Consider the following 27,429-nt stretch of genomic DNA (forward strand, 5'->3'; position numbering starts at 1 on the left):
CGTTTTGGACCAGCCGAAGCCCTCCCCCAGGCCAGGAATCCGTACATTAGCCTGCTGCAATGCACGTCCTGCTCGACCCCTGCTGGGTGCGGGACAATTTATTCCAGACTGTTGTTTTATTCCAGACTGTTGTCGAAGCTTGGCTTTGCAGTTGACAGCCCACGGCCCGGCTTGGCTCTTCGCGTTCGCCTTTTCCCGAGGCCGCAAAATAATTGCTCACAGTCGTCAGAGAGAGCGGGCTATTCCTGGCTCTCGTCTTCACAGCAGACAATCATCAGCTCCCAATAAGGACGGGGCAGAGGCACGGTGCGGCTAGTCCTCGTAGGTATGCTCGGAAGTCAACCGAAGACGAGCGTGTTGGCGTGGGGCCGCATAATTCCTGGCGCAACACTAGACGACTCAGTTAGTATCATGCCGAGCACACTACCAAGAGTCCAAGAAAGGGGCATCCGGCCAATGCCCAACTAGGAAGCCCATCGCCGTGCCCGCCCGCGGTTCATCGTCTGTTGTTTCGGAGTTTTTTTGGCACGCGGCGGGAAGTGAGATCTGCGGATCCAGCCCTGTATCAAGCCTAGCCTCGTCCTCCCAAAGCGGAAACTGGTCACGACACCACAATGGGCTCGTCCACTCTCGACTCATCGAGTCCTTGCGGCGGGTTGTCCTAATTCCTCGGTTTAATCAATGAGCTTTGACGCATAGCGACCAAAATTGAACAGTGGGCCAAAGGCACAAGATGTTTGACCAATATGGCAGGCAAACCCAGGGCCTTGGCCCCGAGCCAGAACGTGTCCAACTCAAAGGCGAATTCCAAGCGTGTCGTCGTATCCATCGACTTATTGGTCATTTTAAGCAGAACAGCATGAAGGCGTATGATGGGCCTCTGAGAGACATTTACTTGGACAGCAGCATTTTTGCAGTTGGGCAGGGATGCCCTTCCTTGGACAACTAGTGGCACGATAAATCGCCCGAGAAGCGATATGATATCAATATTCCAGAACTCTATCGGCAGGCCAATTCCAGTGCTCCACTGGTTTATCGCAGGGACTTTTCCGTCGAGAAGGCCGCCTCAGCCAATAATGGCCATTCTCACGCACTTTTCGCAGTGTCAGATCCAGCAGGCAGGTTTTTGAATTCAACTTTATTTGACACTGCGGTCCTTGTATGTATCTATCTGCATTACATGTGTTGCGTTTAGGAATCTAACATTTCGTGAGGCACGTGTCAATACCAAATCTTTATGGATTCCGGGTTGTCCCAATCAAGCATCGAGTAGTAGTCGACATCATATGCTACAGAGGAAACATTTACTACAAGGCTTGTAACATCCGGGCAGATGATGCACATGGCCAGCAGCGGCCAGCAGGCCACGGTTGGATCCCTAACAAGACTTCTCCGCCGTATAGTGCATTGGGGGGAAGGAGCCTTTGAAATTCTAGAATGCCGCTCTACTCGTCTACCATGTCTTGGTTATCTGGTTTCAGGTCGCCCTGTCGTGCTACCCTGGAGGTCAGCAGCCAACAAACGACTCGCAACCCCGTTAAATAATCATCATTGCTAGCCAGCCAGAAAGCTCTCTTTTGCCAAGTATGCCGACTTGATCGTCAGGCAATCGACTTGTCCAAGTCGTTTCTCTAGTCGCCTGACGCTGCTCCAAAGCACAGCTACATCCCATCGAATCTACAAGTGAAACCGAGAAGCATCAATTCTCGGGCTCAGTCTCGATGCGCTCCCCCTCGGGATGGTCAGTCACTCTAGCAATTTCACTGCATGTATACAAATGACTCCAGCCTTGGTAAGCAGCGTCCCGTACCTTTTCATTGCGTCCTTGTCACAGCATCCGACGGCCATGTTGGTGAATTGGCTCGCCTCGCGCCGGAAGAACAGGCAACTGCCACAATTGGTGCAAAAACCACGGTGATTACCGCCTGGTAGGTTCGGAGCGTGGAATCTGCGTCAGACCCGACGTCACGTTTCTTGAGCTGGTGAAACCGAAATAGCAGCGAGCCAATGACTTGCGACACCACGTGCACTGACAGGTCCCCAACCCAAGGCATGTGGTGACGGGCGGATTGCCTTTGTTTTCCAGAAACAGCGAGACCTGCGTTGACCAACACAGTCGTTCCAGTCGTGGTTCTCGGGAAACTTGATTCTATATCGCACCGATCCGCACAGGCAGCCCCCGGAGATGGCCGTCGGTCTTTCTGTATTCGTCATTTTGCCTATGGTCGCTTTCGAGTTTGACGACTAGCTTTCTTAATCATTTTTCTTTTGTTTGCCCAAGTCTCTTGGGTGTAGTGGCGGTGCGACGTTTCGGTTTTGCAACACGGAATACATACCCAGTACACGCTTTCCCCGCCCGCAATATGGAGGCGTGAGCTTAATCCCGTGCCACTACAGAGCATTCACGCAAAGACGAGGGCACTGCTCTTTTCCTCAGCCGCACGACCATGGGTGGTGAATGTAGCAGCGTGAAGCGTTATGCTCCCCCGCCGTGGAATTTCACGTTGATGGGGGTGCGCAACAATTGCCCAGACTGGAAGAAGACGACTGGCACCCAAGTACACGGGACTATAAAGTTTCAACTCTACTATTCAGGTGTGTATGTACCTCTGCACGGTTCATCTCTCGAGTACCGTTCCAATGAGCTCTAAACCTCTTGCGTTTTCAAAGTTGCGCCAATACCCGTCTTCGTCCGCGACAACCCTTTCGTCACATTTTTCATCAAGGCTTTTATCCTCTCGGAGCCCTTCTCGGCAGCCACCATGACGCCAAACTGGGGGTTCACAGTCAGCGGCGCGAGAATGGAAGCGTCCACGACATGGATGTTCTGGGTGCCAATGACCTTGGTGTCGACATCCACACACTTGCCAATACGGCAGGAACTCGACCAGTGCTGAACAGCCCCGACTGCATAAGGATTAGAAGAATCCGCAATGTACCTCGCGATCTCGTGCAGAGTTGAATTCTGAGCCAGGTTGAGAGGGGTGAGCCCATCTGTGGCCGGTCCGGTCGGGGTTGATGGCGGGAGGTGCTGAAACAGCGAGTGAATAAACCTGGCGACGGTATCAATATCGCGAGGGTGGCCGTAGTACACCCCGGCGCTCGGTCGAGCGGTAAAGTGTCCATTGTCGGAGAGCTCGACGTGCCCTGAGGAAAGGAGCCCGGATGTCCCGTATACATTCAGGGTGATGGTGTTGTTTCCCGTAAAGTCTCGATAACCCGCAGAGCTGACTGTGCCCTGGACCCCGGATCGCGTCCCGTTGTGGTCTACATGGGCCCAGAAAACAGAGGTTTGGGACGCAAAGCTGTAGGGCCCGCTCCGTGACTCGAGATACAAGTCTCGATCCGCGGGAATCGGGTCGTCGTACTTGTAGACGTACGACTCGACCTTTGGGCCGGAGAGCACAATGAAGGTGTTGGGGTTGTCAAAGAGGCCCTTTCCGACTTCGGGCTGGACAATCCACGAGGACGCATTGTAAGGAGTGACGGATTTTGCGGCCAGTTTTTCGAGAGCATCTCGCGGCCCGATGCCGGAAAACATGAGAATCCTGGGTGACAGCATCGCACCAGCACTCAGCACCACCCGACCCGTCTTGGTGAGCTTGATGACCTTTTCCTCGCCACTGTCGAGTTCAACCACGACCGAGGACGCAACACCCTCGACGTGGTTGATATACGTGACTTGGACGCCGGTCTGCAAATGAAAGTGTTTTCGGCCCAGTGCGGTCTGCAAATAGGTTCGGGTAGGTCCGCCTCGCTGCCCATCAATGTAGTTGTAGACGGGCCGGCCGAAAACGCGGTCCTTTTTGTCAACCTGCTTGAGGAACGAGACGTCTTCGTAGCCGGCGCCTTCGACAATCCACTTCCTTGCGGCCTCGTAGCCGCTTTGGAGGTAATACCGACCATCCCGCGAATAGCTTGTCAGAGCTGGCTGGCGCTTCAAGAGGTTCGCAGTCGCATTGGCCACGTCGGCGCTGTGCCAACCCTTGGGATGGAAGTCGTCCCAGTCCGACGCCGGAGGCTGGAAATACAAGCCGGCGTTGATGGCACTGTTGCCGCCAATGGCACATGCCTGAAAAGCATTTACCTGGCCAGACTTGCACAATAAACTCGACTCCTTGGTGAATATTGACGAGTCTGTCGCGTGTTAGGGCGAGAAACACAGAGGCGCCTTTTTGCCCCACGGTTTGCACTTACACAGTCCCGGGACGTCGACTCTGCTCAGGGTGGTGTTGTCCAGCCAGCCGGGCCGCTCTCTGCCGCCTGTAATTCCATACGAATTGCCTCCCTGTTGCAAAAGAAGAGTCTTGTAACCCGCCTCGCTGAGTCTGTCTGCAACAATGATGCCCGCGGTGCCGGCCCCGACAACAATCACGTCCCAAGACTGAAGAGTCCAGTTGGCGACTGCCGCGGCAGGCCCGAGGGCTAGGAATAACGCCCCCAACCAGAGAGACGCCAGCAAAGTCATTTTTATTTTATTTATTATTATTTTTGCCCGAGGATAATCTGGCTGCGATTGACTGTTGGCTTCAAGATGAGACCCCTTGGCTGGATGCCTCTCCAACCGTCACGACGGCGACTACACAAGTCTTTTATCTTGTTTTGAGTGAATGACATTCTTCGGTTTGCTCGCTGTTGGACCCTTTACGGAGTAAAGAGAACGGAGTCCTCGTATCGTCATTGCGATGAAGTGGATCATGGTTTGCCGGCAGCGGCCAACAAAAGGAGAAGTTTGGAGATACGATCCCGACACGAGCTGGATTGCGGAAACGGTTCAAGCCCCATGACGTCATTTGCAGCACTGGGTAGGGATTTTGGATTGGCAAGGGTCCAAGCTGATCTGACAATTGCCGAGTCCCTGTTGTTACTGGCCGACCGTCGAATTGTCAACATGTCACTATGAAGTGACGGTTCGACCGTACTTTTTTTTTCACGGGTGCAATCTGTGAGGACCGACGCCGGTTCGCAACCTTTGACTCAGCCAGGCGTCTGTCGACTCGGCACTTATAAACCCGGCATCTGCCGGCTTGACACTCGTCAGCTCAACATCTGCCTGTTCGTCATCTATTTACCCAATGCCTGTCGACACAGCATCTGTAGACTCGGCGTCTGCCAAGTTGGCATCTGTCAGCTTAGCACCTGTCGACTCGTTATCCCTCAGCTGAATGCGTGTCGACTCGACGTGTGCTGGCTTGTACCTATCAGCTGAACATCTATCGACTCAGCGTGTGTTAACCTGGCATCTGTAATTCGGCACCTGTCAGCTCAACATTTGTCGACTCAGTGTCTGCCAACCAAGCATCTGTCAGCTTAGCATCCGTCGACTCGTCATCCATCAACTCTGCGTGTCAACTCAGCACCGATTACCTCAGCTGTCGTGGAACCCTAGATATGATTCCACACACGCGATTAAGAAAGCTCAGCAGCATGGCTCACTGCCCATTCATGGATTCAAACACTACACATTGTCCTGATACAGCAAACAGTTGCACTGCTTCAAGCTACAGTCCATCCGGGCGGGAGAATACATCGCTCAGTTCCCGCAGGCCATTCCCTGGCCCAGGTTTATTAGACGACGAAGACATCTAAAAAACAATACCCAGCTAGAATCATGCTGGCAAAATGACATGTATCCACGCATCAGAAAGCCAAGAACGGCTGACAAGCCTGTACCATGAATGGCAGCCAGATCATGCATTATAACATGGACCTGTACTGACGGCAATCCTCGGCATGCTTGACCCCTGATTTGGCCTTTACGCAAACTGACATGATGGTACGTGGCGACATCTCAGCGCCCCCAAATCACATCATCGCATACTACCCTAGCCTCTCAAACGTGATTGTGCCTTCATTTATGTCCTGCCCCGGCAGCGAAATGGTGATTTCCAACGCGGCCACCCGCCCGCCGACATCAAACTTGAAGTGTCCGCCGCCATAGTCGGGGCTGTCCTCGACGTCTGGATCCCACAAATGAGCGATCCAATAGTCGCCAGAAACATTCTCGAAGCGGACTTGGCCCAAGGACGCTCTGTCGGGGCGACGGCCTACCAAAATCGTCCGTGTACCAGAGCTCTTGTCCGAGTCGGTATCTTCGGTGAGATACATCACGCCGTAGCCTGACTCGTAGTACTTGCCTATTAGTTGGCTTTGGGGTGCGGTGGGCGGCAGCGGTGTCGCCGGTCTCTCTGGATAGAGGACATCTCTTGGGTGCGTGAGAATATACTCCCTCCGCCGCCTGTCTGCTCTTATCCTAGGCGAGCCACCCAGTCAGCATACGCGTTTTAAAATCTTTATTTGACTTCTTTTTTCAATTTCGATATGGGTGCAGAATGATTCGTCGCCGCACACGGTGGTAATGCTCAACTTACTTGTCAGCAGCTCCGTATCGGTCCTCTGGGAGAATGTCAAGCCTATCCTCGAGCAATCGAAGCGAAAGAATGTTGTTCAGGGAACGCGAAGCAGCACCGGAGTTGGCAAAGACGACGATTCCGTACTTCAAGTCGGGCAGCCACATGACTTGTGCACCGCCGGACGCCGTGGTTCCCCCATGCTTGTAAGCTACAGAGCCGTGCAAGGTCGTCCTCTCCCAGGCCAGGCCGTACAAGGTGACGTCTGGTCCAAAGTTTTGCTCCGGAGTGCCAATCATGCGAGGTCGCCTGATATCACGGTGGACGGCGCTCGGGAATGGATCCGCCTCACGCAGCAGGCACTTGAGCCACTCGGCATAGTCAGTGACGGATGACACAACGGCACCGGTCCCGGAGAACAGGTCCAGGGGCTCGTGTGACACGGGAACAAACTCTTGTTTCCTAGGATGCCAGTAGTATCCCGTGGACAGGCGCTCGGGGGTCTTGCGGCCCTTGCCGGCCCCGAACGATGTGCTGTTCATCCCCAGCGGCGCCCAGATGTATTCCCGCAACACACGCTCCAGCCCGTTGCCCGTCAGAACCTCAATGACATGCGAGAGGACTCCAAACATGTAATTGGAATACTGCAGCTTGACCCGTGGCTCCTCGCTGGGGCGAAGGTGTCGGAGATTTCTTGTTAGATCCCGCATGGTAGCTGGCCGACCGTTGACACTATCGGGGATTGACCAGTCATGCCTGGGGATGCCTGTGCGATGGCAGACGGCATCTTCGAGGGTAATGTGAGCAGTGGCCCACGCACCAAAGAGCACAAAGTCGTCGCGGATAATGGACGAAACGGGCGTTGCCCAGCCCTGGGCCAGCTCCGAGTAGTTCTTGCTGGCGACGAGAAGGGACAGTGCGGCAGCAGTGAAGGCTTTGGTTGTCGAGCCCGTAGACCAGAGCGTATCCGAAGTAGCCTTTATGTCTGGCAATGTCGCAAAGCCGAATCCCTGTGTGTAAACATTCAACATCAGTTTCAACTAGATTCCCGGCTGGTGGCGTGGCGCGAACCTCGGAAAAGACTCTGTCGCCGTCGACTACGGCAATCGAAACGCCCGGCACCCGCCATTCTTCCATGGCATCTGTCGTAAAGTTGGCAAAGTCGGGCGTGGATGGTGTTTTTCGCACGGCGTGGCCGGCACCAGTGGTTCCCAATGGGTATTGCCCCGACGCGGCCAAAGCGACGATTGACTGCGCGATAAATACGAGTTTCATTTCGAGTTTGCGTCTTGACAGCTTTCCGGTGTCTACTGACTGGCCTCGTTTGCGAGAGCAATCTGCCGAGTGCGATGCCGCGTTCGAGTACACAAGTGTGGCAAACGTACCCGACAAGGGCCAACGGCGAGCCAAGTGTACACAATCAACCTGGCGAAGGAATTGCGGGATTGGTGCCGTGACTGCGTCGTGTTATTTTGTGTTGTGAGGCAAGGAGTTCAAGATCTATGCCACAACTCGACACAAGCACAACACCGAGTCGAATGGTTGGGCGTGTCTCTAATTAATAGAGTATGCGCACGCGAGGTGGTTAAAGTTCATTAGCTCTCTGCCTTTGAGCGTCCCATACAGATTGTCCTCGCTCTATTCAATCTTGGGCGCAATATTTGCCAGGTCTTCACGCCAATACGTTGTAAATCCATGCGCGTGGCCTTTTAGTTTCGACCACTGTGAGATCCTCATCGGCATGACGTTGATTTGCCACTCAAAAGTTGAATCACAACTCATCGCACCGTCGCTGAGCGCCTTGGGCATCTCCGCGCCGGTCCAAGCGGGCTATGAAGAAATCGCATGCAGCTTCATTCTACAGAAAGAGTCCACGCATAGGACAGAAAGATTCAGTGCCCTCACCGCCATCTCAGCTATCCGCAGCAGGTCTCTGGGACGGGGTTTGCGGCTTTTGGCCTCGTCAATCATTGCTTCTGGTGTGACCATGTGCAATACTCGGTATGCGAGCACTGCTGCCAGGAATAGCCCAAAACAACTCTTCTAACCAAAAAGCAAAACCAACAGCCGCACGGCGACGGTGGAGTGAGTGAAACCTCGTCCTGCATGTGTCTCATGCGCCGCTGACAGAACCTGCATGGCAACCGACGTTCAAGTTCAAGACAACCAATAAGCCCGCTACCATGTCCAACTCGGTATCGCGTCGCCAGCTTGCCGGTAGAAGCCCATCTCTGGCCAAGCTAGTAGTAATAGCTTGTATAAAGGGAGCGTTCATAGTGCACCTGGCTGAACACTAGCACCAGACCCGTGGCCGCAAAATTCCATTCAACTGCCGCTTCGTGCTTTGACATGTTTGATGCGACAAGCCGCGCCGGAGCTGATGATGACCTCCTGACCCGTCCTTCCATCACCTGGCGTAGAACGTCTGGCCCGTCTCCTTGAGCCACGTCTGAACCTTGTCGCCACCAACCTCGATGCCGCACGTACAAGTTCTGGCCTGTGAGGCGGCCTCGGACGCACAAACTGGTTTCTTCTTGTATAAAGGGTGAAAAGGAGAGACCCCACGAGTGGAGATTATTCATGTTATTTCTTTGTCCAAGCTCTCCCATACTCTGCGAGTCATCTATATCACAGTGCTTCGTGCGTTTGCCGTTCCTTCACCAAGCGCACACGCCATGGTTCCGTAATGGTACAACAATTCAAAAGACTTCCTTAAGTATCCAAGCCCTTCAATGTTGTGAGAAACGAGATTGGTTCCACCAGGATGAGCAGGCGTCGCCGCCACCACCGCCGCTCCCAGAACGCCCTTTGCCAGTGCCGCAGCTCCGACTGGGAAGCATTTTGCGCCGCGGCGCACTGTCCGAGATGGTTGATTTTGCTTTTGGGGTCCAGTTTGAAGCCGACGGGGAGAGCAGCACAATATGAAGGGCTGGGCCTCAATAGAAACGAGTGCACAGCAAGGATGCGACGGCAAGCCCAATGTGTTGGTGCCCTGGAAGCAACGCCACGCAAAGGCGCAAAGGGATGGCACACCTCCCTTTTTGCGCCCTCAGCGCCTCCCCGATTAATGCTTGCTTTTTGTTTTCCATCATGTAAGTGCAACTTGTGCTCCGTCATTCATGGTTAGTATTATCTCCACGGACCGTGGAAGCTGGCAACTACATCATCACTACTCGAAAGAGTGTCATCACAGTGGCCTCATTCTCTGCCCACGCTGCTCCGTTGTCGGGCTTGATTCATGTAATTACAACTACTTGCAGCTTACTCCAACACACGATAAAATATACGCTGCATCTCAGCCGGGCTGTCTGGGGGTTGCTTCACCTTCCTACGGCAGCGCATTGTGCTAGGCAGCAGCTTTCGAGCCTGGCAATAGCCTGACACGGCTATTATTCCGCAGTCAATCAACGATCGAGTCCCTCTCTTCCCCACTCGAGGCTTGCTTACTGACGCTAGTGCCGACAATGCCGTCCGTCAAGAGACTTGGCAAGGTTTGTGGAGTATGGAGAAGACAAGTGCCCGGGGATTTCAACCTCATCTCTTGGCATCTCTCTTGCTCTGGTTGCTCTCGACTGTCAAAGTATAACTGCTTTTGTTGTACCGTAACCGTCAAGAGAATGGCGTCGTTGGCTGCCGAGCCATCCCATGCTCAGCTCTTCCTTGCTTTTGCCCCCTCTCCAATACCAAACTCGGAAAAGCCACAACAACTGGTCGAAATGCTGCTGCCTAATGTTCTTGTATGCATGTTGGTGCGAGTTTCCTTTGTTTTACAACGTCTGGGGTGACACAAGAGGCACCAGTTCAATGTCAGCCGCCGACGCGACACACTAACAGCTCCAGGCGTTTTTGTATTTTAGAAAGAAGCTCATTAAGCAAAACTTGGTTGCCACAATCTACGAGTTGCGACCAGTTGGGTATCAAGCCTTGAATCTTACCCGTGCTGGTCATGTGGCCAGATGCTTGCCATGGCACCACTTGCGGCCCTTGCTGCAGGCTGACGGACTAGCAAAACCCGTGGGGGTGTGGCCTGTGATGCCGTTTTATAGGTCCAAGTGCCGTTGTATCACAGGAGGGCTTGGCTAAATCTGGATGGTAACTGGTGTAACAATAAGTTGGGTTGTTGCTGGAAAATCTCGCGCCCTCCGCACCCCCCAATGCAGCCACCTGCGTGATGTGGCGTTGCGTTTAATAAAGAGCTGTCAAGTAAGTAAGACGCGGAAATATAACATTGAGTCCAGTTGCTTTACTTTCCCCTCGGATCGCTTGGGTTTTTTCTTCCTCCATGACGACTGAATTAAACAACATTGCCAACCCGACGCTCTCCTCAACTCACCAAGTTGGTAGCACAAGACGAGCAGTTGACCATGGCTTCTGATGTTCCGGAAAAGGCCGTAGTGGCCGATGAGTAAGTCGTGACCACGCTGTCCGCTTGCTGTCAATGATTTTTTTTTCTTCTTTATTGTTGTTGTTAACACATAGACCAGGAGTGTCAATCACGCTGTTAGCAAGGAGGTCTCGCACCAAAGACGAGTGAGCCTGGTTGAGAATATAGAGGGCGAAATCGAGAATCCCCTGAGGGATATTCCTCGGGATGAGCTGCTTGAAAAGGTCAACCGGTTTCACAAAGACAAAGGGCTCCCGGAAGACATCCTTCCGCTTCTGAAAAAGGGCGCGCTCGTTGCGCAGAACCCTGCCGACTTTGAGGCCATTGAAGACCTGGACGAGTCTGACAAGGCTGCCCTTCGCGAGGAAACAACTCACAGATGGAAGCAGCCCTGGCCTTTGTACTATACCATCATCCTCAACTCGATTGCGGCCGCCATCCAGGGATGGGATCAGGTAAACCTTGACAAGTCGGCGCAGCTGTGCCGCCCAACCGTGCTTACATGACGACACCGAGACTAATGCGCCTGACTGGCAGACTGGTTCCAATGGAGCGAATTTGAGCTTTCCGCAGGCCTTGGGAATCCCCGATAGTGCGGGTTCCTCGTGCGGTCCGGTGGCCAACGAAGGAGAATGTGCCAAGAATAGCTGGATCGTTGGCTTCACAAACGCCATGCCGTACATAACGATTTGTCTCTTGTGAGTGTAGACATTGCCTCCCAAATGGGCCACGTCGTGGGAAACGAACATGAACCTAATGTGTCGGCGAAACATGATAGTGCCGGCTGGATTTCTGACCCTTTGAACGATTTGCTCGGCCGCCGTGGCGTTATTTTCATCGCCGCAGTCTTTTCCTTGCTTGCGCCCTTTGGCATGGGACTGTCGCAAACCTGGGGACAGCTCGCAGCCTGCAGGTACGCTCTCGTAGTCTCGGACACGGCTTGTTCCCCTCTAACTCTGCATTTACAGAATGCTGCTCGGCATTGGCATGGGTCTGAAAGAGGTTACCGTGCCCGTGTTTTCCGCCGAAAACTCACCCGCCATCATCCGCGGCGGTCTCGTCATGTCGTGGCAGATGTGGACAGCCTTTGGTAAGTTTTCAGTCCCTTTCTCTCTTTTTTTTTCTACTCGCGACAGAAACACGATACTTACAGCCCCTCCCCTGTCAGGAATCTTCTTGGGTACTTGCGCCAACCTGGCGGTTGGCAAAACTGGCGATATTGCCTGGCGCCTGCAGTTTGCGTCGGCCTTTATCCCCGCCGTCCCCCTTGTCATTGGAGTCTTCTTCTGCCCCGAGAGTCCCCGGTGGTGTCTCAAGAAGAAGCGATATGATCAGGCGTGGAAATCGCTCCTCCGCCTTCGAAACACGCCCATGCAAGCGGCCAGAGACTTGTTCTACATCAACTGCCTGCTGGAGCAGGAAGTCGAACTCGTCAAGGAGTCTGGTCTCAAGGTTACAAGCAACGTCTTTACTCGATTCGTCGAGCTCTTCACCATCCCCCGGGTTCGCCGAGCTACGTGGGCGTCTGGCATCGTCATGATTGCGCAGCAAATGTGCGGAAGTACGTGGCCAGGAACCGCCGGCCCCCCTGATCTATCCCTTGATATAAATCGGCAAAAACACTAACCCGGGCGTTTCGCTACAGTAAACATCATTGCCTTTTACAGCAGCACCATTTTCAAGCAAAGCGGTATTGATGACTACACTGCTCTCTGGGCGAGCTTCGGCTTCGGCTTGATCAATTTCCTCTTTGCTTGGCCGGCCGTGTGGACAATCGACACGTTTGGTCGCCGCGCGCTGTTGCTCTTTACGTTTCCCAACATGTTTTGGACACTTCTCGGTATGTATTCGCCACGGGCGCACACTCTGAGCCCCTCATGCTGACATGAATGCTTCCGTAGTCGCCGGTCTCTGTTACCTGATTGACAAGGGCGTCGAAAACAGCACTGCGCGAATCGCCTCGGTTGCCACCTTTGTCTATCTTTTTGCCGCGTTTTATTCTCCCGGTAGGTTTGCCACTAGAGAGCCCTCGAGCCCAACGATTTCAAAACGGCTAACGAGATCCTCTGCGAGTTAGGCGAGGGTCCTGTGCCCTTCATGTACTCGGCAGAGGTGTTTCCCCTGTCGCATCGCGAGGTCGGCATGTCCTGGGCCGTCGCGACAAACAACTTTTGGGCTGCGGTGCTCTCGCTCACCTTCCCACGCATGCTCAGTGCCATGACTCCCACCGGCGCGTTTGGGTTCTACGCGGGCTTGAACCTCGTGGCTCTCGTGCTCATCTTCTTGTTCGTCCCGGAGACGAAACAAAAGACTCTGGAGGAGCTCGATTACGTCTTTGCCGTGCCTGATCGCACGCATGCCAAGTATCAGCTCAGGACTGTGCTTCCTTGGTGGTTTAGGAGATGGTTCCTCTGGCGCCGAAACGAGACATGCCCGCCCCTGTACCACGAGGCCAAGCAGCAGAATACTGAAAAGGCCTAATTTTGGCAAGGTTACTCGCTCTAGAGGACGCATGTAGCCCGTGTTGGGGGTGATGTTGTGCCGGGGTGAAGAGAGAGAGAGAGAGCCGGGCCGCAAGAGTGGGAATGCGCTTGTACCAGACTTTTTTCTTCATCCGCCGAGTTGCCGACCGTGGCGGGCTTTTAGGATATCCCAGTGGCTTTGGGTCTTTATGATCTTTGTCGATTCTGCCTGTAGCCACTCGCTCCAAGTCGCTGGTGTAGTTGAAACCTGTGAATTGAAATGTATTTGCTCATTCCATACCATGTTGACGAGATTTGCATCAACGAGCGGAGCTGGCCATTAATCCAGCACGCAATAAACAACCCTGAGGCATCTTACAATTCGTGCTCAAAGTAACAGCATACAGGGGGAATCAGAGACGTTTACCATTGACAGGGTGCAATGTCGCTGCACTTTGCAAAAGTTCTGCGTTTCGCCGTGTACGCGAGGTTGTGTGCAGATGAGGAGTCGCAGGTGAGAATCCGACTGCCCACAGCGACTAGTCTATGCAATAAAATGCGGGCCAGGGGGACCAGACTATAATACGGACGGACCAGTTCTTGCAAGGAGTGGTTGCTTTACGGCCTCCCTCGTTGGGAATAGTCTACGGAGCACTGCGACAGACGCACCACATACCAGTTGACCACATGGGAGACGGAATACCCCACAAAGATGCCGAAAGCTCGGAATCTCTTGGTCGGAGAGGGACGGCCATGTACGGCAGTAACTCGCTGGGCGCCGACAACAGCTTCAAGAAGTGCCAAGACTTGGCCAACTGAAAGATACATCTTGGTTCCCCACATGATCAACACCTGCTCATCTGCGGGCACCCCCGGGCGGAAAGGCAATTTTCCATCGAAAACAGGTGCCGTGTTTCTTTCATTTCTTTCACCCGGAGACGACCGACTGTGGTCACCGGTCCTGTTCTTCGGCGCTACCGTCCAGATGTCCCTTCGAGGGCAGCTACAGTTGAGCGTCGACCCCGGGCCAAGTGTTTGAGCAAACCGGAGTTGGTCTCGGCACCTGCCGGATGTGGATGATGCAATGGAGCACAACCTCTTGCAACAGTACATGTCTTGCAGAAAGAGAGACGAGTCGGCAGAACAACCTATTCAATTGCTGTTGGGCTTCCCACAAGTGCCACCGCTAGTGCAACGGCAAGTCCCGTCACTCAATCAACACGCGCATGCTGTCATTGATGATTCCGCTCAGCAAATGATAAGGGCAAACGCCCGGCCGCCAAAAGAAGAAGGTGACGTTGGAAGTCAATGCGGCCGAGCATCGCCATGGCGAAATCGCAAGTGTATTTAAGAGTGCTCGCGAACATGGTTATTTTTTACCCCAAGCTGTATGGTCGTCTTTAAAAAAAAAAAAAAAAAAAAAAGACACCGGGCTCTTTAATAATAACATCAACTGCCGCTTTGCAAAATGTCTTGGCGACTGGTAGTCCTGGCCGGGCTGTTGAGCGGTACAAGTGCCGCCGCCAACCTCGTCCAACACGAGCATGTCCCCCAGCTGCCCGGAGGATGGGCCCGGATGGACGCTTCACCGGACCCGGACCAACCCTTCAGACTGTCGATTGCCTTGAGACAGCCAGAGATTCGCCAACTGGCCTCAAAGTTTGCCCCCGGCTCCCGCCATCTCTCCCTGGACGAGGTCCGTACGCTGCGGGCGCCCGACCAGAGAGATGCCGCCGCCGTCCTCGACTGGCTCCATGAAAACGGCATTCACGACGCCGTGGCCAAGGACGACTGGATCCACGTCGCCGCGACCATCAGGAGCGCCGAGAGCCTGCTCGGCACCCGGCTCCAGCGCTACTCGTTCGACGGCAACGGCAAGGTGTCCGTCGTCAGAGCCCGGCAGTACTCGGTGCCCTCACACCTGTCGAGCGCCATCAGCTTCATCGACCCCGTCTCCAACTTCATGACGCCGCTGCGGGAGCCCATGACGCCCAGGCCCGTCCGGGCGGCGCGCGACCGACGCGCCGGGGCTGCCTGCTCGGGCACCGTGACGCCCAAGTGTCTCGGCCGGCTGTACAACATCCACTACAAGGCCCCCGGCAACTCGTCCAAGGTCCGCCTCGGAGTGAGCGGCTACCTGGAGGAGCACTCCAACCACGCGGACGTGCGTGACTTTCTCGAGGCCGAGGCCCCCGAGCTCGCCGGCTACGACTTCGGGGTGGAGCTGGTCAACGGCGGCAGCGACCCCCAGAACCGCTCGACGGCCGGCGGCGAGGCCCAGCTCGACCTCGAGTACGCCATGGGCCTCGGGTTCCCGTCCCAGGTGACGTACTATGCGACGGGCGGCCGGGGCGACAAGATTGGCGACGACGGCAGGCCCGTGACGGGGGACCGGTCCGACAACGAGCCGTACCTCGAGTTCCTCCAGGCCCTGCTCGACAAGCCGGACGGCCAGGTGCCGCACGTGCTGTCCGTGTCGTACGGCGACGACGAGCTGTCCGTCCCCCGGCCGTACGCGGAGCGCGTCTGCAGCATGCTCGGCCTGCTGACCGGGCGCGGCACCTCCGTCATCCACTCGTCCGGGGACGGCGGCTCGGCCGGCGGGCGCGTGGGCAACTGCCGCACCAAGGACGGCACAAACACCAAGGTCACCATGTCGACCTTTCCGGCGTCGTGTCCGTGGGTCACGGCCGTCGGCGCCACCAGCAACCACGCCGAGCCCCCCCCGGGCGCCGCCTTCAGCTCCGGAGGCTTCTCCCAGTACTTTGAACGGCCCGCGTGGCAGGCGGCCGCCGTGGACGGCTATGTCGAGGCCATCGACGGCCACCTGGACGGGTACTACAACGCCAGCATGAGGGCCGTCCCGGACATCTCGGCCGTGGGGACCAACTTTTTGGTCATTGTTGGCGGCCGCCGCAGTCTCCTCGAGGGCACCAGCGCGAGTGCGCCCGTCTTTGCAGCCATGATTTCCCTTGTCAACGACGCCCGCCTGCGAAAGGGGAAGCCGTCTCTGGGGTGGCTGAACGAGATCCTGTACTCTGACAAGGTGGCGCCTCTGCTGCAGGACATCACCGCTGGCCAGAGCTACTCGTGCACCTGGGACGGCGTCAGCCCCGGTGGATGGCCGGCCAAGCAAGGGTGGGACGCAATCACCGGCCTCGGCGTGCCCAAAGACTTTGCCAAGCTGCTCAAGGTTCTGGAGGAGGTGTGATGCCTACGGAGAGGAGATGCAGTGTAATTCGTAACAAGGGAAGAAGAAAAACTCGATAATGCCAGTTGTCTGATTTGCCACCATGCAAAAAATATTCTTTTGCATATATGTATATCTATATAAATGTACGCGCTCCATGTGATTTGTATGAACAACCCCCCCGTTTCTTCAACTTGATCGGCAGGCAAATGGGCTGTGAGCCGAGCCGTCATTCGTCTCTTTGATCTGCAGGAGGGGGGGGGGGGAAGTTAGCTCACCGAACAAGGGCGCAATAAAAGACGAGCGGGTTTCCCAGACTTACAATATCAACAATGGTGGAATAGGTGCCGGCGACAAGCGTCACGGCGCCAACGATGAATGCCACGATGCTGCCGAGGCTGATGAGCAGGTTCCGCCCGGAGTACCACTTTCCCCTGCAGAGCAGCTTGAACCACATGATGGCGGGGATCCAGAAGGAGAAGCCCGAGACAAAAAGCGCCGACGCCAGGGAGAGCAGGTCGGAAAAGATGGGAATGGCCTCGGCAATGACCCAGGCGGCGAGGGTGAAGACGACGACGAGGCCGATCCACGACGCCCACCCGCCCGGGGTCTTGATGTAGCGCAGGACCGAGTTCTTGAACATGCGGCCGTGGATGTAGCGAAGGGCGACGGTGGAGTTGATGGAGCCCGAGATGAAGATGACGGGCAGGGCGACGCCAAAGGCAATCTTGGAGATGAGCGGCCCGGCCGACAGGAGGGCGGGCGACTGGACAGAGGGGCCGATGAAGGCGTAGCACAGGGCGCCGGTGAGGGTGTAGATGGCAATCTGGATCAGGCCCGAGGCCCAGACGGACTTCATGTAGTCGGTGGGCGTGTGCATCTCGTCCATGAAGGAGAACTGGCCGATGGCGAAGCTAAAGGCAAAGATGACGTTGCTCACGGCCACAAAGGCCTGCGAAAAGGTCACGCCCTCCTTGGGCCAGGCCGACCAGGCGACGCCGCCGAGGCCGCCGGGGCCGTCGCGGGCCTGGATGCCCGTGGCGATGATGGTGATGCCGACGGCGGCGACAATGGACCCAAAGTCAATGTAGCCCAGGATGGCCACCTCGGTGAAGGAGGGCGGGATGGCCAGGATGAGCAGGATGACGGCCGACACGGCCGAGAAGGCAATGGAGCAGGTGCGGCCGTCGTCGAGATCGCCGAGGGCGATGCTGCCCGTGAGGGCGTGCGACCCAACCACCATGACCAGCTCGAGCACCAGGGCCGCGCCAAAGACCTCGTAGCCGAGCCGGCCCAGCAGCAGCCTGCCGGCGTCGGCGTAGCTGGCCGTCTCGGGGTACCTGAGCTTGACCTGGCCGACGAGCCAGCTCGTGAAGATGGCGAGGAAGCCGAGCGTGATGGTCAGGAAGACGCCGGCAAACATGCCCAGCGTGTGGTACGCGGCCGGCAGGCTGAGGGCGCCCAGGGCCACGGCCTCGACAATGGTGACGACGGCGAGCCGCTTCCACCCCAGCCGGTGGAAATGGGCGTTGCCCGCGGCCGCGATTTGCTTCAGCCGGTCCTGGTCCATTTCCTCGCTCGTCTCGCCAAAGATGTCGGCGTCGCCCAGGCCCAGCGCCTGGCTTGGGGACGACGCCGGTGGCGTCACAGGCAGACGGCTTCCTCCCGGAGTCGGTGCTGGCCTTGACGGCGGCGGGCGCAGGGGTGCTGGTGATTTGTTCAGCCATCGTGGCAAGGCTGTCGGGACAAAAAAAGAGGCTTCGAGATGGCGATGCTCAACCCAGCGGCAAAGAGCAGGGCAAGGCGACTTTGGGAACCGGGCTGGGTTGGGAGAGACCCCGACACATCTTTAAAGAGCCGGGCGCGACGACGAAGCAAATGTCCGTTTGCCATTTGCCCGAGGGTCCCCCGTTATCTAAAGGGCGTGAAGAATTTTCTGAGAGGGCCGTGGAGAGCCGAGTCATGGAGACTCCATGTTGGCAAAGATAGCGGATGGGCAGGGGGGTGTGGCGCGTATTCGGGGCCACATTTTGGGCTGTTTCTGTGCAAAAAGAGGAAGAGAAAGGGGAAAAAAGAAAAGGACAATGCGGGCTAGTGTAGGCGAGTTGTTTGCAAACTCGAGACACATTGGTGTTGTTGATGTTTTCTTTTGTTTATTCCTTCCGCTCGTCTCTCCAACCCTTTGTTTGCGGACGCAACGTGACTCTTGTTCCGTCTTTGTCCCCCATGGAGAAAACCCCAGCTGGAGACAATCTCGACGAGTCTGCTCGTGGTCCCATGTAGTTCCACATCATCTGTAGCAACGGATCCGCACTCCGATAGTAGCTTATTTTGAGAATTAGTCATGGGAACAAGGCTGCTGAGGATTGGTCCGTTGACGAAGGGATTCCCCTGGACGCGGCGGGCAGAGAGCATGAGGCATAATTAAACGAGGGCGGGTTTGGATGGAACCGGCTTGATGCGCAGAGATGTCGTCGTCGTGGTTATACGAAGGCGGACAAGACGAGGGCCAAGTTTGCCATTCCACGTGAGCAGCACCCGAGACCAGCTACGCCTAATTGAGATGGATGTCTCACCAATTCTCTGCATGCGCTCGGCTCCCCCTGCCAAGCGTCAGAGTTGAGCGAAAGAGGAAACGAGACAATGGGCCGTGCCGACTTGTCAACACGGCACTGTGCCAGCTTTTTGGCGGACAAAACCTGCAGGAAAAGGGCACCAGCCGTTGTGCGTTGATCCGTTACAACACGCCCGGCATCTGCAGCAACCTCGTCCAGCAGGCCCATTGCGCCAGGCAAATGTAGTCGCAACATCACACCACCGGCGAATGCACAGCCCATTCTCTTAGTCTACGCGCTGCTGCGGCTTGACCCCCGACGCTGGCACGCCCATCCCTGCGAACGGCGGCCGCCCAGTGTCGAGCGGTTTCATACCACCGGTCCTCGAGCGGGAATGCCTCGTCGTGTCGTTCGGTAGACGGGGACAGCCATCAACACGGCCAGGAGCACTCACGCCGGGCGTGCTGGATGCAAAGTTGACATGGCGCGACATGATGGCGTCGGGTCCGTTGTGAGCGACACACCAGGGGATTGTCCAGGTCACCCGTGTCGAGTCCTTGATGCGATTTCCGACACGGCCACGCGAAATGGCATGCACAGAAAGTCCATGTGCGACCAGCAGCGCCATGCACGCACGACGACATGATGGCTTCGGTCATGGCCACGTTGCGATGCGGGACGCGCTGGGGCACGACGAACCCGACAGCCGCGTCGGCGACACAATCCACTGCGGAAGATGCTGAGACCGTCGTAGGGGCCTGTACTAAGCCCAAGATACGGGGCTGGTGGAGCTGTTGCCGATGGATGATTCATTTCCTGCCTCAAAGATTGCCCGGCGAAAGGATATCGGCGTCGTGGCCGAAACGGGAGAAACAGGCATCCATGGTGGCGCCGCAGAAGTTGTAGCCAAGCTCATGAGATGGTTGATAAAAGCTTGAGCTAGTCTGTCTTTTTCTTCCTGATGTGACGTATATAAATGAAAATGACGAGGTGGTGCCGTTTCCCGACCCAAAATTATAGCGACAAGACATCACCAACATGTCAGCCGGCAGGTTCCAGTTTTGTCTCGGCACGAATTGCCAAGACATGCATGTCGCGGCGGTCGTGTCTAAACTACGAGCTGAATCTCTTCTCCGGAGCGACACAAGGGAAGCGATGCATTTATACGTGAAAAGGGGTATAATATATGATGTAATATATAACTGTTGCTCTGAGCTAACCAAATGCCTTGACACGCACACACATGCCAAAAAAAAAAAAACGTCGAATAAATCTTGACCGTTGAAAAAAGTCGTTGTACGTGAACATTCAGTCGTTGTACGTATTCCAAGAGAAACCTCTTCTTCCTCCTCTAGTCATGAATGCCGTCCTCTACCATGAGTCAAAATTGTTCGTTGCACAACATCCGGACCCCCGTCTAGGCCGTAACCTGCGCAGCGGCCTTGAGGGGGGCGTTTTCAATCTGCTCAATGGTGGTGCCGCCGGGGACGGCGCTGTCAATGGCCTTCTCGGGGGCCTCGGGGTACCAGACCGTCTTTTGGCCCGGGCGGATGTTGCCCTGGCGGTCGTACAGGGACCGGCAGCGCACGTGCTTGTCGAGCTTCCAGAAGTTGTCGCGCAGCTGCGCGGCGATGCCCTCCCGCTTGGCCCTGAGCTCGGCGGCCTGGGCGCCGGTCGGGTTCTCGATCCACTGCTTGGTCGCCGCCTCGAACTGGTGGGCGAGGTCCTCCCTGGCCCTTTGCAGCGCGTCCCGCGCGGCCGTGTCCTTCATGGCGTCGTTCTCGCCCGGCACGGGCTCCTCGTAGACGTATTCCCAGTCCTCGTCGCCGCCCAGCTCCTTGATGATCTGCGACGGGTGGATGAACTCTTCCAGGTCCTTGCGGCCGTAGGTGAAGTGGACCTTGGCGGCGACGACGGGGTCGAGCCAGGCAGAGATGACTTTCCAGATGCCTTTTTGCGCCGGCATTGTTAGCTGAATCTTGTTTACAAGTGGTACACCACGGGGGTTACATTATTGGGGGGGGGGGGCAATGGCGGGTTGAATCTCTATCTTCTGACCACGTACCCTTGAAAACCCATGGGGCATTGTGAATGAGAATCGCGCCGAGGGACTCGGGATAGTTGGCCTCGAAACACTTGATGATGAACTTGACGGGGACATAGTCCATGTTGGCCAGGGTGAAGCTGGACAGGTCAAAGATGAGAGTGGCCGTCTCGACCGGGGGGGTCAGGGCCAGGCGGGCCGTCTCGATGAGATAGGTCGTGTACCGCTCCAGGCTCTCGACCGACTGGTCCGAGGCCCTGTGCAGGCGCGCGCGGACGTAGCTGATGGGCCGGTTCTGCCTGTCGGTGCCGTGGATGAAGCTCTTGCCGGTGCGGATCTGCTTCATGAAGTCGCGGGCCAGGGCCTTGGTCTTGACCTCGCCCGTCTCCTCGTCGTTGGCGAGCACCTCCTCGCCGTTGGCCATAATGTCCGAGTCGACCTTGGCCTCGTTGTGCCTCCAGTTCATGGCGGAGAACATCATGACCAAGGCCCGGTTGACGTCCCACTTGCGGGCGCGCAGGAACCGCAGCACCAGGGCGTCCGGGTGCTCGAGCTTGACGGACCCGAGGACCATGGCGCGTAGAGACTCGGGCGACTGCGTGGCGACGACCTGCTGGAACTGCTTGACCAGGCCAAACTTGTCCTCCTCGTCGCAGGCGATGAGCTTGAGCGCCTCCTCGGGGATCGCAGGCGCGGCCGGGGCCTCGGCGGCCTTCCAGCCCCCAAACAGGCCAAAGCGAGACTTCTTGGGCGACTGAATCGACGGAGCCGGGGTCGCCACCTTTTTCTGGCTGTGTTCCTGGAGTATGTCGTAGAGCTTGAAGACGGTCTGCCAGAGCTCGCGGAGCTTGGCCTCCTGCTCGGCAGTCAGGTTGCCAACATGGCCGTCGGGAATGGGGGACGCCATTTGTGTGTGATGTAGAATGAGGAAATGCGATGAAAAAATATGTATATGGAGCGTAGCTCAAGTTGGACAAAATCTAACACGGCCGCGATGTTAGCATACCGTGGCGTAAAAAGAGGCGCTGGGGTGCATAGTGTGCCACCACACACAAGAGGGACGCTAATTCTCCTTCAAGGAGCGAGAGTTGAACAAGAGACAATGTTTTGCTAGGAGGGACGAGGCTTGTCCAAAAGGTGTAGAAGGTGAGGAGAGATTTGAGTCATGTCGGGAGGGCATTTCGCTTTTTTTTTTTTGGTTTCCTTTTTTCCAAAACAAAAGAAGCGAGCAATAGACCTTACCTAGTAAAATGAGAATTGAAAGAAAAGAAAAGATTGCCCGCGTCTTTCGGAGTCTGCCAAGAGAACGTAAACTATTGCACCCGTGGTCCACAAGTTCATAAACACGGGTTTGGAAACTTTGACGGCTGGTCCAGGCACGCCGGGCGATTTATACCAAATGGCACCACGGCCAGGCATGTGCATATGAAAAAAGACGGCAAGGAGGCTACCGAGGCTGAAGAAAACGTGATTGACGAGACAACACGGGTGTGGGCGGCGCCAGTGCGTTTGTGCGAGAAGCCTTGTGCGCCGAACAAGACGACTCCCAAAATATGGCACGCCAGGGCAAGGCCAAAGATACGGGAAAGCTTGCGATTGGACGCGGGAGAGCCCTCAGATGCGCGTCATTGGATCCGAGTGTTGGGGAAGCGGTCATGGATGGAGAATTTCGACGGAGGCGGGGAGGGGACCAAACGTGCGGGGGAGACTCGGGGTGCGCAATTCTCCGGGCTTTCATTTGCTCGAAGACGATTGTGACTTTGCGTTCTAGTCGGGTCCGTCTAGTCTAGTCAGCTCTAGCTGATTTACGGAGTAGTCTGTGCAGTATGCGCTTGGTGCGGGGGGAAAGAATCAATTGATCATCATGGAGTGAAGACTAAGGACGCAAAAAAGAACACACGCAACCCACAACCCCATACATGTACATTGCGAACCCGCACCCATCTCGGCTCCATTCTGCTCCATTATGCGCGACACTTGCGCCAGGAACGGACACGGCTCGCATCAAATCGTTTTACGCTTCACATGTCGGTGGTCCCTTTTTCCGAGTACATCTGGAGCCCTCACTCCGTCTTTCGCGCCCCACAGCCAATCGTGCCAAAATATTCCATGTCAAAGAGCACGTCAATCTGTCATGGTTTACTTTGCAGCTGTTGCTTGCTGTCCATTGCCATGACCACACATGTCCCATTTCGGCTCATTTTGGCGCAGCTCTTGAAGCTCACCGCCCTTCAGCCGAGTTTCGTTTCAGGACGAAACCAGCCCGTTGCGGCTTTTGATAGCGATGAGCAAGCCGTGGGTTGTACGCAGAGTCAATACATGATGTGACACATCCGGCGCTTCCTACGGGTCTGACTTGGTCTGCCTCGGCTGCCTCCCTCCCCACGATATCACTAGTCTAGCACGCGGCGATTGCATAAAGCGTCCAAATGTCCTGATAACGGCTGTATTCTACAGTGTACAGACCAGTATATACTACATGTCCGGCCAAGGCCAAAACCCGATGCTGCCGCCCATCTTTGTTGCAAGTCTGAAAGCCCCGGGGATGCACCCAACTGCCGTCACACATCAGTGGCTGTATAATCCGCGCCATCTTGCCAAGCCGCAGTCTAGCTCACTGTAAACGACGTACAAAAGAGTCTGGTGGGGGGGAGAAAAGAAAAGGTCAAGAATACCATGCGTGGCCGTCTAATGGCATCCCACTCCAAAGTCCCGGCACACCTCCCTCCCCTGGGCCTTTATATCCTCCACAACCCACAGCCGCGAGTTGGAAAAGACAAACACCTTGCCCGGGGCAAAGGCAAAATTGTTGCTCATCTCGCCGACAAAAATCTTGCCCAGCAGGACGCCGCGCGGGTTCCAAATGTGCAGCCCGTCGCCGCACGCCGCCCACACGTTGCCGCGCGTGTCGCAGTGCACGCCGTCCGGGAAGCCCGTGTCTGCGTACGCAAAGGTTCGCCGGTTGGCAAGGCGTCTCCCGTCGACAAGGTCGTAGGCGTAGATGGTGGACGGCTGCGTGGGCTCGCGCTTGAACTGCTGGCTGCCCGTGTCGGAGATGTACAGCGTCCGCAGGTCCGGCGAGAACTCGAGGCCGTTGGGCTGCACGAAGCCGTCCGCCACGACCTGCACGACGCCCGTGCCGGGCTCGAAGCGGTACACCTGCTTGGGCTGGCTGGGCTCGGGGCGAAAGTGCTGGAAGTAGCCGTAGTCGGCGTCGGTGAACCACAGGTCGCCCGTCCGCGGGTGCTGCCGCACGTCGTTGAGGGACGAAAAGTTGCGCCCGAGGAAGCTGGTCAGCAGCGGCCTGGACTCGTTTGTGTTGGGGTCGACGGCCAGCAGCTGCGAGTAGTGCTCAAAGTCGCCCTCGTCGCAGTAGACGTGCATGGGGGGCATCGTCGTCGTCGTCTCGTCGTGGCGCGAGCCGGGAGGGTGGTAGGTGGTGCCGCCGTTGGCCATGGCCAGATTGGGGAATTTGGTGCTGTAGAACGGGTAGTCGTCCGAGTCGAGGCTGACGACGGTGATGTTGATGCTGTCCTCGAGGCTCTTGTAGTTGGAGGCAATGTACAGCGAGTTGTCTCGGCGGTTGTAGACGCCGGCCTCGTGAAAGGCTTCCCAGGGCAGATCCCACACTTTTCGAGCCTTGGCATCGTGTCCAATGACGCTGTAAAAGTCGGCGTGATAGGCGCGCAGTGAGATGGCTGGCGTGGACGAGTCGACTGGCAGCAGGGAGGCAAAGTAGCCGGCATCGGTGGCCGCAGCCAAGAGGCTGATGTTCAAGATGGACATGCTGTAGCTCCCCGAGAGTGACTGGGTGACGAGTCCAAACGAAAAGGGAATCAATGCCGTGGCCTCGTGGTCCGCAAATACTGGCATGACGCCGGATTTGGGCCATCACGGCCGGCGGCGTCTTTTTTATCAATGAATTGACATTCGACACGCAGCATCAGCGCGCCCGCCCTCTCCCCTCGGCTTTGCTTCCGTCTCTGTGGTCAACGTTGGATCTGGTTTCAATGCTTCCTTCCCAACCCCGCTGATGTGCAGATTTGTTCGCCGGCCCACCCCCAGTCAAGCATGAACATGTCAATCGTCTTCCAAGGGCTTAGTGGGAGGAGTTTGACTGCACGTGTCCACGCCGACATTACCCTTTTCGATGCCTCGTACGTTTGCTCCAGCAGTTTCCACGGTAGCGAATCGGCGCCAAACCCGTCTCGTAGGGCTGCTCCGTGTCGAGTGCCCTTTTGACCATGGCAGGGGGGGGATGACGGGTGACTGGCCACGGAAAACCTACAGAGCAGAAACCATCAAGATGACCCCGCAAACGCGACGTCGTTGGCCGGGATAGAAGGAGAGTGAATGCTCGGTCAGACAGTAGCGAACCAATGGCTGGCTAATGAGTCAGGCCGGAGTGGCTGCAGGTCTTGGAACCAACCTCGTGGTGCAACTAGCAGCATCCATGTCTACATTGGCACAACAGAGAGAGATTCGCTCCTTTTTTTGGCATCTTTGTGCTTCTCTCTTTTTTTTTTTTCTCTTGTCCCAGTAACAACAATGCAAGCGCCGTATCCTGGATCGTTTATTTCATCCGCAGATAGTATCGGAAATAAGTCGTGGTGATGGTTTTCGTATATTGCATCTATAGACAGAGACCAAATACATGGCTTCATGCCCGCGCCAGCCGTGCTTCCGACGACAGCGACGACGTGCCGTCGGCGTCGTGCATCTCGTCGGCTGCGCAACCTCCCACCGAGCTGTTTGCTGCCGTCGACGGCCGGGTCGGCGGCGCCGACCTCCCGCTGCGACTCACCGTCACGGCCGTCGTCTTGACAATCTCCGGGGGGCCGTTCTCGCAGGGCCGCTCGGCCGTGACTTGCATGCTGTACTCGGTGCCGGCCGGCGCCCGCGACGCATTCCTCAGATAGCGCTCCAGGGCAACGTCGGCCGACGCATCATAGTTGACCGAGGACACGTCGTGGCCGGCGCGCAGGTGCTGGGAGAACTCGACCAGGCGGTTGAGCACGCTGAACTCGCACTTGAGCTTGACGCTGTACACCAGCGCCTTGCAGGCCGTCTGCAGGTTGTAGTGCTCCGTGAACTCGAGGCAGAGGATGCTGATGTCGAGGAGAACAACAAATACGTTGACGAGTATCAAGTGGCCCATGACGCGGCGCATCGACGACGAGGCGATTCCGCGCTGCATCTTGAGGAGCCGCGTCGTTTCGACAATGTACAGGCCCGAAATGACAACCTCCTGGACAAAGAAGACGGTCAACTGGAGCTTTTCAAAGACGGAGTACGGCTGTCCAAACGGGCCCGGGTGGCTGGAGTTTGTCCCGTACACCAGGACAATGACCGGGACGCTCAGGCAGACGGCGTCGACAATGATCATGGCCAGGACGAAGCGCAAACGCCTCGGGTGGTGCATGACAATATGCAGCCGCGAGTAGAGCACCAGCGACTGGCCGTTGATCATGGCACACCAGCCGATGAGGATGAGGGTCGCGTGCAGGTAGCCATGCTGGTCGGGGTGCACGTGGCGCAGGAGGTAGCCGACGGCGTTGAAGGCGATGCCCCAGGTCGAGCAGGTGAAGCTCCAAAAGTAGAGCCCCCGGAACCGCTTGAAGGTGGTGGCTATCAGAAAGTTGAGCTCGACGACGTTGTAGAGGGCGATGCTGATGAAGACGATGATGAGAAGCCAGTCGGAGCTGTACGACTTGTCCGCGGCCGGCAGCCCTCGGCCGGTGTCGACGCTCATTGCGGCTGCAGAAGAGTCAATGGTGCCAATGGAAGCCTCATGCCAGTCGAATCCCGAGTAGTTTTGCTGCTCTCCATCAATCTCGGGTCATGAGGGTCATGACGAGGAAAACTTGTGGTGGTGGTGGTTGTTGTTGTTTTTGTGGTTTGACCGACGTTGTCCATCAACCAATCTTTGGGAGTTGACAGAAAAACAAGCAGGGCCGCCAGAGGATTGATTCTGTTTTTGCTTCCAGAACTCGAAGCCCCCGGCGCCCCAACCCAACTGGAATGATGCTTTGATTCATGAGCTTGCTTCTCGTGCGGTTTTCCGGGCTATCTTGGGGGCGAATATGACCAGTGCTAGGCCGGTTTCGTGCCTCGACGTTGCAGCGTGGCTGGCCCTTCAAAACCTTGGCCTGCCTAAATGCAGCCGAGATGACAGCTACCGGGGCCCGATTCGCAGATCTGCATTTGGCGGTTGCCATGGTCAAGCCACGTTGGAGCCGGGCGCCGCTGGCGATGGTGAAGGCGTTTTGGGCAGTGTGCGATTGGCGTGCCCGTCTGAGCCACGATACAAGTACGCGAAACAAATCGCTTCCCGTCCCATCCATGGGAGGAGTAGCTTGGCGGACAAGAGGTTTCTTCTAGTTTCTCTTGCGGGTAAATTGCACATCGTGGCCGTGCCGTCTTGACAATAGGGCCGCACGCACG

The 27,429-nt window shown here is 56.4% G+C and overlaps 11 protein-coding genes across 12 annotated transcripts; 3 read left to right on the top strand and 8 right to left on the bottom strand.

Moving 5' to 3' along the window:
- Nucleotides 1-2,029: 2,029 nt before the first annotated feature.
- On the bottom strand, nucleotides 2,030-4,468 carry J3458_022101 (uncharacterized protein; the record flags this gene model as incomplete). The annotated part of the gene is made up of 2 exons (XM_007811102.2): nucleotides 2,030-4,137; nucleotides 4,198-4,468. 2 exons carry the CDS (start codon nucleotides 4,466-4,468, stop codon nucleotides 2,648-2,650), a joined length of 1,761 nt encoding a protein of 586 aa, XP_007809293.2. The 3' UTR covers nucleotides 2,030-2,647.
- A 246-nt stretch (nucleotides 4,469-4,714) lies between these two features.
- On the bottom strand, nucleotides 4,715-8,180 carry J3458_022102 (uncharacterized protein). 2 transcript variants are annotated; one of them, XM_066122931.1, is made up of 3 exons: nucleotides 7,422-8,180; nucleotides 6,372-7,360; nucleotides 4,715-6,253 (listed from the first exon to the last, which is right to left on the bottom strand). In XM_066122931.1, exons 1-3 carry the CDS (start codon nucleotides 7,623-7,625, stop codon nucleotides 5,821-5,823), a joined length of 1,626 nt encoding a protein of 541 aa, XP_065972153.1. In that variant the 5' UTR covers nucleotides 7,626-8,180; the 3' UTR covers nucleotides 4,715-5,820. The 2 variants fall into 2 exon arrangements, with proteins under 2 accessions (XP_065972153.1, XP_065972152.1); XM_066122930.1 differs by having other exon boundaries at nucleotides 6,372-8,180.
- A 2,534-nt stretch (nucleotides 8,181-10,714) lies between these two features.
- J3458_022103 (uncharacterized protein) lies at nucleotides 10,715-11,240 on the top strand (the record flags this gene model as incomplete). The annotated part of the gene is made up of 2 exons (XM_066122932.1): nucleotides 10,715-10,755; nucleotides 10,835-11,240. 2 exons carry the CDS (start codon nucleotides 10,715-10,717, stop codon nucleotides 11,238-11,240), a joined length of 447 nt encoding a protein of 148 aa, XP_065972154.1.
- A 166-nt stretch (nucleotides 11,241-11,406) lies between these two features.
- J3458_022104 (uncharacterized protein) lies at nucleotides 11,407-13,215 on the top strand (the record flags this gene model as incomplete). Its single annotated transcript, XM_066122933.1, has 7 exons — nucleotides 11,407-11,432; nucleotides 11,513-11,647; nucleotides 11,703-11,824; nucleotides 11,903-12,295; nucleotides 12,380-12,574; nucleotides 12,636-12,740; nucleotides 12,812-13,215. The coding sequence occupies 7 exons, from the start codon at nucleotides 11,407-11,409 to the stop codon at nucleotides 13,213-13,215; spliced, it is 1,380 nt and encodes a 459-aa protein (XP_065972155.1).
- Nucleotides 13,216-13,814: 599 nt separating this feature from the next.
- J3458_022105 (uncharacterized protein) lies at nucleotides 13,815-14,309 on the bottom strand (the record flags this gene model as incomplete). The annotated part of the gene is made up of 1 exon (XM_066122934.1): nucleotides 13,815-14,309. One exon carries the CDS (start codon nucleotides 14,307-14,309, stop codon nucleotides 13,815-13,817), a length of 495 nt encoding a protein of 164 aa, XP_065972156.1.
- A 355-nt stretch (nucleotides 14,310-14,664) lies between these two features.
- On the top strand, nucleotides 14,665-16,407 carry J3458_022106 (uncharacterized protein; the record flags this gene model as incomplete). The annotated part of the gene is made up of 1 exon (XM_066122935.1): nucleotides 14,665-16,407. The coding sequence occupies one exon, from the start codon at nucleotides 14,665-14,667 to the stop codon at nucleotides 16,405-16,407; it is 1,743 nt and encodes a 580-aa protein (XP_065972157.1).
- J3458_022107 (uncharacterized protein) lies at nucleotides 15,925-18,034 on the bottom strand. The gene is made up of 2 exons (XM_007811098.2): nucleotides 16,709-18,034; nucleotides 15,925-16,632 (listed from the first exon to the last, which is right to left on the bottom strand). Exons 1-2 carry the CDS (start codon nucleotides 17,954-17,956, stop codon nucleotides 16,576-16,578), a joined length of 1,305 nt encoding a protein of 434 aa, XP_007809289.2. The 5' UTR covers nucleotides 17,957-18,034; the 3' UTR covers nucleotides 15,925-16,575.
- A 1,193-nt stretch (nucleotides 18,035-19,227) lies between these two features.
- J3458_022108 (uncharacterized protein) lies at nucleotides 19,228-19,569 on the bottom strand (the record flags this gene model as incomplete). The annotated part of the gene is made up of 1 exon (XM_066122936.1): nucleotides 19,228-19,569. One exon carries the CDS (start codon nucleotides 19,567-19,569, stop codon nucleotides 19,228-19,230), a length of 342 nt encoding a protein of 113 aa, XP_065972158.1.
- Nucleotides 19,570-20,358: 789 nt separating this feature from the next.
- CSR1_8 (phosphatidylinositol transfer protein csr1) lies at nucleotides 20,359-21,892 on the bottom strand (the record flags this gene model as incomplete). Its single annotated transcript, XM_007811097.2, has 2 exons — nucleotides 20,359-20,891; nucleotides 21,007-21,892. The coding sequence occupies 2 exons, from the start codon at nucleotides 21,890-21,892 to the stop codon at nucleotides 20,359-20,361; spliced, it is 1,419 nt and encodes a 472-aa protein (XP_007809288.2).
- Nucleotides 21,893-23,673: 1,781 nt separating this feature from the next.
- Nucleotides 23,674-24,858, bottom strand: J3458_022110 (uncharacterized protein; the record flags this gene model as incomplete). The annotated part of the gene is made up of 1 exon (XM_007811096.2): nucleotides 23,674-24,858. The coding sequence occupies one exon, from the start codon at nucleotides 24,856-24,858 to the stop codon at nucleotides 23,674-23,676; it is 1,185 nt and encodes a 394-aa protein (XP_007809287.2).
- Nucleotides 24,859-25,645: 787 nt separating this feature from the next.
- J3458_022111 (uncharacterized protein) lies at nucleotides 25,646-26,737 on the bottom strand (the record flags this gene model as incomplete). The annotated part of the gene is made up of 1 exon (XM_007811095.2): nucleotides 25,646-26,737. The coding sequence occupies one exon, from the start codon at nucleotides 26,735-26,737 to the stop codon at nucleotides 25,646-25,648; it is 1,092 nt and encodes a 363-aa protein (XP_007809286.1).
- Nucleotides 26,738-27,429: the final 692 nt, after the last annotated feature.

The sequence above is a fragment of the Metarhizium acridum genome (genome assembly GCF_019434415.1).
Source record: "Metarhizium acridum strain ARSEF 324 chromosome Unknown scaffold_587, whole genome shotgun sequence".
Lineage (NCBI taxonomy): Eukaryota > Fungi > Ascomycota > Sordariomycetes > Hypocreales > Clavicipitaceae > Metarhizium > Metarhizium acridum.